Here is a 13,306-nt window from a genome sequence, read left to right on the forward strand (position 1 = left end):
TCTACTTTGCACAGAACAGGTCTTTATATTGCACAACATTTTTATCCTACACTCTATTTACATGTCTTAATCTTTGTAAACTGAGTATATGTAAACAGAGTAATGAAAATAGCACCTTATTCATCTCAACTAATTATGTTCTGTCTCGGGAAGCTTTCTAGAATCTTATTAATGATATTTATGACTTAATCTAATATGGAATGTACACCAATCTAGTTTTAAATTCATAGATTTTTTTTTCCAGTTTAGTTTAAGCAAGCTCTTTGGAATGTACAAGTTTACTAATCATGAGAGGAATTATAAACTGCTGCACTAATGGAAAACAATTAAAGTAGAGGCTATATTTACAGTGTCGTCTTTCAAATCTAGCCGTGCTGTAAACTGATGTTTGCTGTATGCTCCTCCTGATTTGAAATAGATGAAAGAAAATGAACCTTTAATCATCTTGGTTCACACTATGATTGAGAACTCGGCGCTAAGACCACAACTATACCATCAAGTAAGGTCTTGGATAGTGAATGAAATTGCTTTTTCTCATTGCAAAACTTCCTCAGTGACAGTTTTTGGTTGTTCCCCTCCAGTTTATCCATAACATTGGTGTTCCTCCCCTGTTTTTGTTTTTGGAAAACCACAAATCATCCATGCTTCCTACAATGTTGCAGTATCACTAGCATGGCTTTGCTGAACGTACTTGTCCTTGAGTATTAAGTGTCCCTCCTCTTTGGATAACCTCCCCCCCCCTTTTTCCAGAATATTTAACAAATGACTGCTTTTTGTAGATGAATCCCGTATATTCTGCTTCCGACATTTGTCCTAGCATGGATCTATGCAATCTCCTTTTTTTCCCCTTTCTTTTTACCTTTGAAGGAATTAATCTTGGTTTAATCCAAAAGCATGCCAGCCATGTTGTCATTTTCTGGCAGCTTTTTGGTCGAGGAAAAAAAAAATTATTAAATGTTGTAGGTTCCTGGACAATTGCGTGCATTCCTTCTCTTGCTCGTTTTCTTGTCGCTCTTGGGAGTTACAAAAAAGGATCAAAATCACTTTGATCTGGGGAATATAGCTCCTTAAGAGCACTATGTTCAGAAAGTCACAGCAAACAAAGTCAGTCTTGAGTCATGATTATTAAGAGAGGAAATATGCTGAATGGAAATATAACATCAACATATTTGTTAGAAAATCATTGGAATAATCGTTTAAACTTGAGCATCCTATATTTCACAGAATGCCAAATAAATTGATTGGTAATGGGGATGGTGCTTCCTTTTTATACATAAAGTCTATTTTTTTTCAATTTATGATCTCAGGGATTCCCAAGGTCCAAAATCAAATTGACTCATAATCTGAGCTTGGACCAACATGGAAGATCATTCATGCCTACGAATGGAGAACATTCAATTTTCTTTAGTAGCTGAATAACAGAGAGCTTGGGCAGATACAATTCTTGACCGTGTAGGCAGTAGATAAACCTGGCTCAACCAGGTGTGTTTCCTAGGTCCTAAATAAATCTATTTAGGACAATACTTGGCAACCTTACTGGTTGCCAAGATTCCACAACTTCAGGGACCATGTATTCTCTTTATAAACAACCATTGTGCTGTTACTACAATTTTGCTCAAATGTGTGGGCTTTGTTAGATTTTAAGTAAACACAACTTCTCATTGAGAATTACCGTGTTATTTAAAAATAAATAAACTAATGTATAATGTGCAATATTACAGTGAATAAACTTCTTGGTTTCACTTTCTTAAATTTCTCTGAGACTGGACAGGTTGTTAATGATTAACAGCCAAATGTGGAAAATAAAATTCTTAAGAAAGTTTTAATAGTTTAAAATGAAAAGAATATGAAGAAAGCACAGATTCCTCATGGCTACCTTTTTCTTTACTTAACCCAGGTTCTAGTTTCACTTTTTTTCCAAGCTGGAAGTATTGATTTGTCCTTCACTGCATTATTTTGTAGATGATTGCCTTACGTGAGGTTTTGAGGAAGGAGGGAGCCCATGAGGATCTTTAGCATGTGCAAGCAAACTGAATTGAACGTACAGCTGGGAATAGTTGCTTTCAAGGTTTAATCTGCTATGTTTGGCATGATGCTTCTCATACCCCCTCCTGCAGAGCTTGAGGGGATGGGTCACAGCTGACTGGAGCTGAACCTAACCTCCTGGTGGTTATATGAATACATCCATGCAGTTTTCTTGGCATCTAGACAGCCATTCCCTTCTTGGAGGCTCTGTGTGAGAGATTTTTTGTCCCCGTCTACACAATGTAGTTTATGGTTCTAGAGTTTCTTGGTGGATTCTGATCCAAGTACCAATGAGGTCCTATCTTGTTTAGTTTTTTGAGATCAGCTAAGGTCAGCTAAGTGCCACTTGTTGGTGTCAGTTACGCTAGACAGACTAGAAATCAACTCCACAGGAAGGCTATTTTATATTGAGAGTGGCTATAATATCAGAATCTTGCAGGTTTGATTGTATTGTAATCCTCTCCTCCTTTTAGTTCAGTGAATTAGGAAGATGTCTGTCCTGGGCTTTTTCTGAACAGTACCTGTCTGTTGTGAACTTAAAGTATTTTTTACACCCTGACAACAGATGGCATAACTCTGTCAAGCTCATCTTCCTTACTCTACAGTTGGGGTGGCTTTCAACATAGCATTTTTATCAACTGCAAATATTTAATTCAGAACATCCAGATGGCGACTGGGGAAAATATATTTGCAGCTTTTATCAATTAGCTTGCTCTGAATGATTTCCTTTAAGATCAGAAACGTTCCCATAGCTTCAAGTAGCTAAAAATACTTGAATTTTCTGCAAGGTTATATAAAAAGAAGGAGTAAACTGATCTTTGAAGTGAGCAAGGTATTTATGCCAGAAAAGTTAGCACCCAAAATTCATTTTCTGGGCAATTCCTTTGCATGACCCCTTTCTAGTTTTTACTCCTAAATACAACTCTTACACTTCAGATCTGAGCCACTATTCTCTGCACAGGCTCCTGTGGCTAGCCAAGATGATACCAAGATGGCAAAATGAGCCTCGTGCCATGATTTAAGCACTGCTCTTTTATACATGCCTCGTGATATGCAAGTATATAAGAAGAGTTTTCATCATGATGTCAGAAAACAAATTTCATGGGCCTTTTCCCACCCCCTCCCCCACGGATGCCCATGGCTCTCTGGGGCTTTTAAGAGGTTGAGCCCAGTGGTTGAAACAGATTTGCAAATGCTTGTGATCTCATGAGGCTTCCTACTTTGAGTAGCATCGTATGCCTGTTGTTTGCCAACAATTTTATGATCAGTTACAAAAGACGAATAGCTTATTTTTAAATTTGGTGACGGGCAGAAGCTTACCGTAATGGTGGATGCGTATTATGTACGGAAGCCCCAGCATGAGGGTGAGCTTGGCATTATTGGTGCCCTGCTCCCACAACTGTTTCCAAATTGAGGAAATTGGTGGAGGCATAATAACTATTTGCCCTCTGTGGACCTAGAATATGGGTGTCAAACTCACCAAGTCTTGTTGCTGTCACGTGACATCTCGTGATGTTTTTCTCCTTCGTGGAGCTGGGGTGGGTATGGCCTGTGCATGATGCATTCGGCCCGCGGCCCACCAGTTTGACACCCCTGCCATAGAGGATATGCTTTCTAAACAGTTGTGATGGGAAGTGCCTTGTTGTTTGTGAAGTCCAAAAATTTGAAGAGGGAGTTCCTTTTTCAATCCATTTTTGTCTGGGAAGCTACGAATTATTTAGAAATACTCTAATTTCATTTTATTAAGCTTCCAAGTACAAAGATATTACCAGAATTAGATAAGAAATGATAGATTTAGGTCATCATTTTGAAAAAAGACATTCTACTAACTACATTTCCACATCTCTCAGTACTCAGTAATATCAGAATCCTCAGTCCAAGAGCACTTTGGACCAATCCAAAGGCCCATCTAGTTTAATTCTGCATTTTAAATATTAGCTTTCATATATACCATTTCCAGAATAGCTATCATGATAAATTCATCTTTTTAATGTAGTACTTAATAAACATATGATATATTGACGTTACAACTAGCAGAAGTAATAGTTATAAATCCCATGTGTTTTGTGGCATTTTGACTGTACTTGAAATGGTTCTTTCCCCTCATTACTCTCTCAAAATTGCCAAAGTTTTCTAGTGCCCTTAGGCTTCATGCTGAGTTCTAAGCAACATTTTTAAATTATGCATGTACAAAAAAAATGATTTGGGAGGTGTCATGAATATAATTGCCATGTTTCTTACGGAATACCTGAAGGATGCAGGTATTTTCTGAGGAGAAGCTGGTAGAACTGTATTGGTGAAAAAAGATTTTGATCTCTGCAATTGGAGCCATCCCAAAAGAGGTCCTGAACTAGGTGGGCCAATGGTCTGTTTTGGCATTAAGCCATTTTCAGTGCCCCAAAATAGCGACCCTCAACCTTTTGGGCACCAGGGACCGATTCCACCAAACCATGGGTGATATTAGGTTAGTTAATAGAGTGAATTTGCTGTTTTCCACTTGGAAAGTTACTTCCATCTTAAACTGACCTTATTTTGGGGGTACATAGATGTCTACAACATTTTTCAACATATGAGAGATCAGAAGATACGGTGTACAAGCTGTCATTCCATGAAATATTTTTTTACCGTTGGCAGTTTTCAAAATGAAGAACTCTGACAGCACTATTCCTTAGAACATAATTTTCAAACTACTGTAAAAGACTTAGGATACTGTTACTCCTTTTTGTTTTCCATAGATTAAATACTCTGGAGCCAATAGAAATTCCCTTTGATTCCAAGCCTATAACTGAATTTAAAATGTAATTGTTATCTGTGCTTCAGTTTAAGGTAGTATCAACCGTGTAGCTTAAAAACTAATTGAAAATGATGGTTTGTTTGAAAGCAGACAGTATGTGAACTTCAGTGTCATTGAAGTGTGGCATGTTATTACATTATGGACAAATGCTACATAAGAATAATTATTCCTTCTGAAATTTCATTCCTGAAAATGTGAGATTGATAGAATGTACTGTTGATAATTGTCATTATTTTAAGATAACACAGGGTGTTAATTAGATAGATTATATTGTTCCAAGAAGTTTAGGCAATTATCAGTGCATTTGCTTCAGTTTTAGGTTTTTTTTAAAAATAGGTAATTAAGATTCAGAATTGTCTATAACTTCATTAAAAATGACAGCTGGAGACAAAACATATATTTCATCCTATAATTTCTGCAGATTGATTCATATCTCTCTCCTTTGAGAGCTTGGCCAGATTTACATCAACCATATTTGAGCATATCTGTTTTATCATTAAATATATATATATATATATTTCCATTCTTCAATTCTTTCTCCTATCAAGGTGAATTGTGTAGAATATATTCAAGTGGGTTTGTAAAACAAGGTACTAAACATAACACCAAATTAAAACATATAATCTTTTTGAATTTAAAGGTGCTGTGGCTTTTTCATCTTCCAGTGCTCATTTCATTAAATGTTCATTTCAAAGCAAAGTTATTTATATGGCTTTAATACACAGTGCATTCTCTCAGATTGTCACCAAGCGCATTTGCATGAGGATAGATGCCTTGAAATGAAACACTTTAAAAGAAACAAACAAACCTTTGGGCGGATCTGTTTTGTGATTGAAATATTTGTATTGCTAAATCCTTGCCTCATCTTTGTCTTTCCAGTTTTATTGTTTTAAACACAATGAGGTTAGGTTTCTAATCTAATTGCATACACAAAAATACTGTGCATGAATGGGAAAGTAAGGAGGGTAATTGATATTTTGAGAATTAATAACTTAAATAATGTTGTGAAGGATTCAGAACTTCGAAGTGTTTATTGTGATGGCCTCAGTACAGATGTAACAATTAGGTATATGTGTTTGAGGCATTTTCTCTTTCCCTTCTTCCACTATCCTGACCATAAAGCTGCGTCTCCATTTGTCACTTTGACTCCAAACTCACTTGTCCTTTTTATTTCAGACTTGCAAATTTATTTTAAATAACTGTTTAAAACTCCGACAATCCTTTTAATTATCAAATTAATTTTAATTATAAAATTAACTTACTGCTGATTCAGACCTAACACAAGTTCATGGTTAAAGAGTGGAAAGGAATGGGGAAGTGTTCAAAAGCACATGAGGGCATTACATCTATATTGGGCCTCTTGTCTGTTTATTAAATGCACAGTGTGTGGATTTACTCAAAAGATTTTGCGGCAACCAATGGTATTCCATAGAGTTATCCTCTTCAGAATTTTTTTTAAGAATCTTGCTAATTGGCAGTCTTAAAATGTAGAGGTGAGAATGAATCTAATGCATAGACAATGTCCTTCACACTACAGTTGATTGTACTAGCTGCCATTCCATTTAGAAATTTATATCCCTTGAGGAAGGAGGTATCAGAACTATGGTTTATAGTAGAACTAAACTGGGAAATCTCATGTAACCAACATTCCTGCTGTTTTTAGACATTCCCAGTCTGTATCTGTTTATCTAGAATGGGCTATTTTGCCCCTGTGTGGCAGTGAACTCTTCTCTAAATGCTTATCTTCTCAATACTTCCTACGTTTTATCCAGTATTTTACATTTTGAACTACTGGTGCATCTCCCCTCTCAAGATAGAGAAACCTTTTTATACACATTGTTATGTTAGAAGCATTTTTTAGGAGAAAGCTTCACGAAATACACCCAGAGTAGTAGCCCCTATCCACAGGCAATTGTATTTCTGTTTTTCATTGTCATAAGATGTAACTGAGAATGTAACTATAACTATACATCTCAGGTAAGAGTTTTACGGAGCTTTCTTGAAAGGTAAAATAAAAGGCAGGATGGAGCTTCATCTTCTGAATCTTCACATACAGATTTACTCTCTGCTATTAGGATGACAGGTCCTTAGTATCACTGATTTATGTACTAATTTGCCTTATTTATTTGAGGGGCTAACAAAACTAAATTTAGATTATTTTATGATAAATTATCTGAAGCTCACAGAAAGCATGCCATTCCGTTTTCATCTTTGAGAAAGCTTTCCAGCAAGAATAAAAACCATTCTCCTTTCTGACAATCTAAATTTGGCATCCATTATGAAGGAATTTACATAGTGTGTGTTGATTAAGGCATATTAAGTGCTTAACATTTTGATCTGAAGTAATGTATGCTTAATTAAACGTTCGCTTCCGAATGCATGGTTTGGCTTGATTTTAGTGAAGTGGTTTGATGGCACTGTTTTTCCTTATTATAGCTGACGCAAGATGAAAGTAGGTCTACTCTGTACAAATACAGATCAGAAGAACTGGATATTGATGTAAGTACTGTTAGCTCTCTGAATAATATTTTTTTTTAATTTTAAATTAAACTGCTGTGTTTATAAGTGAACAGTCTAATAATTCATTCTAGCTTTTTGCAGCTGAATTATTCCTTGAGATGAATTTGAACCATTACGAAAAATGTACAATACCTTGTGCAGGTACCTAAGATAGATCACATAGGTCAGGGGTGTGTAACTCAAGGCCTGTGGGCCAGATACAGCCTGCAGGGTGCTTAGATCTGGCCCGCAGGGTTGCCCTGGAAACAGCGAAGGACCGGTCCACGATGCCTCTGCCAATGAAAATGGAGCTTGTGAGGGCCATGCCGTTTTTGGTTGTGACGGCCTCCTGCAGCCCTCTGCTAGCAAAAAAGAGCCCGTGATGGTCAGGTGCGCCCTCATGAGCTCCGTTTTCGCTGGCAGAGTGCTAGCGAAACAACGTACTAGCAAAAGTAGCATTTGATCACAAGAGTGATGTCGAGTGGGTTGTCGCCACTACGGCCATGGCCACCGCCCCCCCCCCAAGAGGTCAAACACAACCCTGATGACATAGGCCATAAGCACTAATATGAGTCAGTTTATATCTGGAAGAACAGATAGCCCTTGTCTTACAACCATTTGTTTAGTGACCATTCAAAGTTACAACAGGAAAATGTGACTTACGACTGGTTTTCAAACCTAACAACCGTGTGCAGTATCCCCCACGGTCACGTGATCAAAATTCAGACGCTTGGCAACTGGCATGTATGTATCATAGTTGCAGTATCCCGGGGTCAGGTGATCTCCTTTTGGAACCTTCTGATAAGCGAAGCCTATGGGGAAGCCAGATTCACTTAGCAACTGAGTTGCTAAATTGTCAACTGCAGTGATTGTGGCAAAAAAAAGTCGTAAAATAGGGCAAAACTCACTTAACAAGGGTCTGGCTTTGCAACAGAAATCTTGGGCTCAATTGTCGTAAGTGACCGGGGGGTGGGGTGCAAAGGTTGTAACTGAAAAACAGTCATAAGTCAGATTTTTCAGTGCCATTGTAACTTTGAATGGTCACTTTTGTAAGTCGAGGACTACCTGTATTATATGCCTGAACTTGAAACTAAACTCCATGTGCACTTAAAGATACACACACATACAGAGAGCAGAGGTGGTATTCAGCAGGTTCTGAGCAGTTCTGGAGAACCGGTAGCGGAAATTTTGAGTAGTTTGGAGAACCAGCAAATCCCACCTCTGACTGGAGATTTTACAGTATCCTTTCCCTGCCACGCCCACCAAGCCACGCCCACAGAACCGGTAGTAAAAAAAAAAAAATTGAATCCCACCACTGACAGAGGGACCAGTAGTTCCAAGTATGGTACCTAAGAGGATTAATAAAGATGTTTTGAACTTCTGTTTCCAGCCAAATGCATGATTTTGACTTGAAAAGTGAAGCTCTGCAGTTGGACATTTTTTCCAGTCTCTGCACGCACCTGTCTATAGAGAGTCTGTGTATCAATAGTCAGTATTTCAAAGCAGCTAGTAGCATGAATTATCCACAACTTTTTTTTCTGCACTAGGCTAAGCTTAGCCGGTTATGTGAACAAGATAAAGTCGTGCAGGCCCTCGAAGAGAAGCTTCAGCAGCTGCATAAGGAAAAAGTAGGATAATTATATTTATTATTCCAGATTTATGTTATTTTGCACGCTTTATTATCAGAACATTGATAAGTGACGTAAAAAGAAAATCAGTCCAATGATGCAGAACATTAAAAATTATTCTTTTTATTACCACAGTACACGCTTGAGCAAGCTTTGCTATCAGCCAGCCAAGAGATACAAATGAATGCAGAAAATCCAGCTGCCATACAAAATGTCATCTTACAGAGGGATGATTTACAGAATGGCCTGCTTAGCACTTGTCGAGAAGTATCTCGGGCTACGGCGGTAAGAAAATGCAATTCTTTTCCCTTAGTAAAACTCACTAGTGATGTTTCTTATTGTAGGGTTGTTTCTTGGGTTTTTTTTCTTATTTCATGCTTGCAAATACCGATTCGTCTTGATTTGCCAAATCTATAGCAGGTTTAGAAAGCCTACAGTGGGAATAAATGAATGCCTTTATTTAAAAAAAAAAATATTGGTAAAATCTGCACTGTCTGTTCTAGCAAAAGCTGGAATTCTTCATCAGATGAATTACCTTAAAATATCCTGAGGTCATCAAGCTGGCATATTTATTCAAGCTATCATTTCCACAGCTATTTCATGGAAATATATCACCACAAATCTTTCAGTTTCTTGTTTCTGTAGTCAAAATAAATCAGATCCCTAGCCTTTTCCTTTGCCATTTCCATCTGTTGGGGATTGTGTTATTATCCCCAAGCTGCTTTTTATTAAGCTCCTGTCTTCTGCTAGACATCCTATTTTTAGATGCCTAGACTTAGACACAGCCTACTAACCTACTTAATTTTGATGAACAACTACAGGTAATCGACTTTGTTCAGTTAATGGCCCTTCGAAGTTACAACAGCACTGACTTACAACCGTTTCTCACATTTACGACCATTGCAATATCCCCAGGGTCACGTGATCAAAATTCAGGTGCTTGGCAACTGTCTCATATTTATGACGATTGCGGTATTCCATGTTCATCTTTGGTAACTTTCTGACAGGCAAAGTCAGTGTGGAAGCCAGATTCACTTAACCATGTTACTATTAAAAAAAACTGCAGTGATTCACTTAACAACGGTGGCAAGAAAGGTCTTAAAAATGGGGCAAAAGTCAACAGATTTCTCACTTAGCAACATAAATTTGGGGCTCAGTTGTGGTCGTAAGTCAAGGATCCAGCTATTTTAAAACAGCTGTGTAGCACATAAATCTGTTCCACATGGTGGAACACCTAGAGCCGTGTTGGTGAATCTATGGCACGTGTGCCAGAAGTGGCACGCTGAGCCACTTCTGCTGGCACACGAGAGCTCGCCCGGAAGAGCCCCACTGCACATGCGTGCGCACCACTGCCGGCCAACAACTGATTGTCGGATATCTGGCACGCATGTGTGGGGGGTGCGCAGGAGACACGCACCTATGTGCAGAGATGCGCAGCGCACATGTGGGTTGCGGGCGCATATGCAGAGACGCGCAGTGCGTGGAGCGCGCGGGGGTGATCACAGGTGCAGAGATGAACTGCGCACTGTGGGGGAATGACTAAATGGTGAAGGCACACGGAACGCAATGTTACCTGCCTACCAAAGTGGTCCCGATTTTTCTACTTGCATTTTTACATGCTTTCGAATTGCTAGGTTGGCAGATGATGGGACAAGTAATGGGAGCTCACTCTGTTACGCGGCGCTAGGGATTCAAACCGCCAAACTGCCAACCTTTCTGATTGACTAGCTCATTGTCTTAGCCACCGAGCCACCACGTCCCTATTCTATAGGCATAGAATCATAGAATTAGAAGAGATTACTTAGGCCACTGAATTCTAGTCCCTCTTCAGTGCAGAAATCCAAACTAGCGTTATTGACATTTGGCTGGAATAGCTAATATCCACCATCTCATCTTTTTCACACCTCTGAAAGAACTGCAGTTTACCTTTAAAATATCAAAGACCTACAGTATATGGTAGCGTTTATGTTCGAACAAATGTATCCTTTGCAGATTTGTACATTCCCTGCTTTACAGCTGAATCAAAAGGATTCAATCTACCCAGTAAGATCTGGTCAATTCCTAACAGGATTAGAACCCAGCATGGCTGGTGCCCTAATCTCCTCCATAAAGGAAGCTGTGGTGCTCCAAAGCAGACAGTGTGACATGTAGTGAAACAGGGCCTTTTGAGCCCATAAATGACATCATCTAGTGCAGGAGTCACCAACCTTGGGAACTTTAAGACTTGTGGACTTCAACTCCCAAGAATTCCAGCAAAGCTGGCTGAGGAATTCTGGGAGTTGAAGTCCACAAGTCTTAAAGTTCCCAAGGTTGGAGACCCCTGATCTAGTGACTGTATAAATATAGAGAGTCTACCTTTGGATTTGTAAATAGAATAAATAGCTTCATATTTGCTCATTGAGAATGTAATTGTACCATGCTTTTTAACATTTTGCCATACACCAAATAAAAAAATAACATTTGCACCAGCCCCCATTTGGCACTGGCAGTACAATATCTGTAACAGTCGTACAATATCTTGTAACAGTACAATATCTGTTAGAGTCGTACTGTAAAAGATTAGCCCCAGCCTTGTTCTGCCATCTCTGTTTTGGGGAGAGAGGAGAAAACAGAAGCTTCATTGAAGACGGTTTTCAGAAAAGGCAGGGTAACCTAAGGTTAGATAGCTGATTTGGATGATGAAGAGAACAAAATAAATTCAGGAGGTTTACCCCTGCTTCATTGTCCGAAGGAAGGCTTTTTGATCAGGTAGAGCGAGCCAAAATGTGGAACACATTAAGGCTAATAGGCATACCGAGCTACTTGATTATTCTTTTGAGCGAAGTTCAAAATAAACAAGAAGCTACTGTAAGAACTGAATTTGAGGAAACAAAGAGGTTCAGTGTAGGGAAGGGAGTGAAACAATTACATGTCTTGTCATGATTTGATTACATGGCAAAGATTTTAGAAAAATTGCAACATTGGAAAACAATGCAGCTGGAAATAAAATTGGAGCATGAAACACAAAGAATTAGAGATAATGCAGATGACACCTTTTGTCCGCTGAAAGTAAAACACACAAAATTTGGTGATTCTGGAGCTAAATGTTCTGGAGAACTATTGGATGTTTGTTCCCATCTCTCTCCAGTTCACCTCCTCGCCACCCCAGTTCATGCTGAATCTTCGCTGGACCAATTTCTGAAATTATATTCACCAATTGAAAGTGGCAACTTACATCCATACAGATGCCTGAAGAATGGCATCATTTGAATGATATTTGGCAAGGGTTCAGAGGGGGAAACAGAAGATTTCAGAGTTCTCCAGAATGTTCAGTTCCAAGTTATGCACATTTCTACAGTAGTTGCAGAAATGCTCATTAGGAAAATAAAATAGAAAATGAAAAACCTGGGTTAATCTAAAATATTAAGATGAAGGTAATGCCACTTGTAAATTCTCAATGATTGCCAAGAAATGAGAATGGTACACATTTGTATTTTCTTAAACTCAAGAAGAGGAACCACTGCTGGAAAAGTAAAAAGATTAATCTTATTCAGGAAAGCAGGGACAAATGTAGATAAGTTTACGACATATGCATACTTCTGTTACACCAAAGATCAGAATAGTTAAAGCAGTGCTTTTCTCAGTGATAATAGACACTATGATTGATGAACAATGAGGAAAAACAAAGATAATTATACACTGCTCAAAAAAATAAAGGGAACACTTAAACAACACACTGTAACTCCAAGTCAGTCACACTTCTGTGAAATCAAACTGTCCACTTAGGTAGCAACACTGATTGACAATCAATTTCACATGCTGTTGTGCAAATGGAATAGACAACAGGTGGAAAGCATAGGCAGTTAGCAAGACATCCCCAATAAAGGAGTGGTTCTGCAGGTGGTGACCACAGACCACTTCTCAGTTCCTATGCTTTCTGGCTGATGATTTGGTCACTTTTGAACGCTGGTGGTGCTTTCACTCTAGTGGTAGCATGAGACGGAGTCTACAACCCACACAAATGGCTCAGGTAGTGCAGCTCATCCAGGATGGCACATCAATGCGAGCTGTGGCAAGAAGGTTTGCTGTGTCTGTCAGCGTAGTGTCCAGAGCATGGAGGCGCTACCAGGAGACAGGCCAGTACATCAGGAGACGTGGAGGAGGCCTTAGGAGGGCAACAACCCAGCATCAGGACCGCTACCTCCGCCTTTGTGCAAGGAGGGACAGGAGGAGCACTGCCAGAGCCCTGCAAAATGACCTCCAGCGGGCTACAAATGTGCATGTGGCTGCTCAAACGGTCAGAAACAGACTCCATGAGGGTGGTATGAGGGCCCAACGTCCACAGCTGGGGGTTGTGCTTACAGCCCAACACCGTGCAGAA

At 39.1% G+C, this 13,306-nt stretch overlaps 1 protein-coding gene across 42 annotated transcripts in view; it reads left to right on the forward strand.

The window, feature by feature from the left end:
• PLEKHA5 (pleckstrin homology domain containing A5) overlaps positions 1-13,306 on the forward strand; it is a 205,164-nt gene that overhangs the window by 162,050 nt on the left and 29,808 nt on the right. For 27 of the 42 annotated variants that reach the window (XM_087968713.1, XM_087968723.1, XM_087968725.1 and 24 more), the window contains 3 exons: positions 7,256-7,318; positions 8,866-8,946; positions 9,082-9,231. In XM_087968713.1, coding sequence (XP_087824839.1) covers positions 7,256-7,318; positions 8,866-8,946; positions 9,082-9,231 — 294 coding nt within the window. Of the gene's footprint in view, positions 1-418; positions 500-7,255; positions 7,319-8,865; positions 8,947-9,081; positions 9,232-13,306 lie in introns of all 42 variants that reach the window. The other 15 variants (XM_087968693.1, XM_087968695.1, XM_087968704.1 and 12 more) reach the window with 1 other exon arrangement.

The sequence above is a fragment of the Notechis scutatus genome, chromosome 6 (genome assembly GCF_049901735.1).
Source record: "Notechis scutatus isolate UNSWTSFEM ecotype Mainland chromosome 6, rNotScu1.2, whole genome shotgun sequence".
NCBI lineage: Eukaryota > Metazoa > Chordata > Lepidosauria > Squamata > Elapidae > Notechis > Notechis scutatus.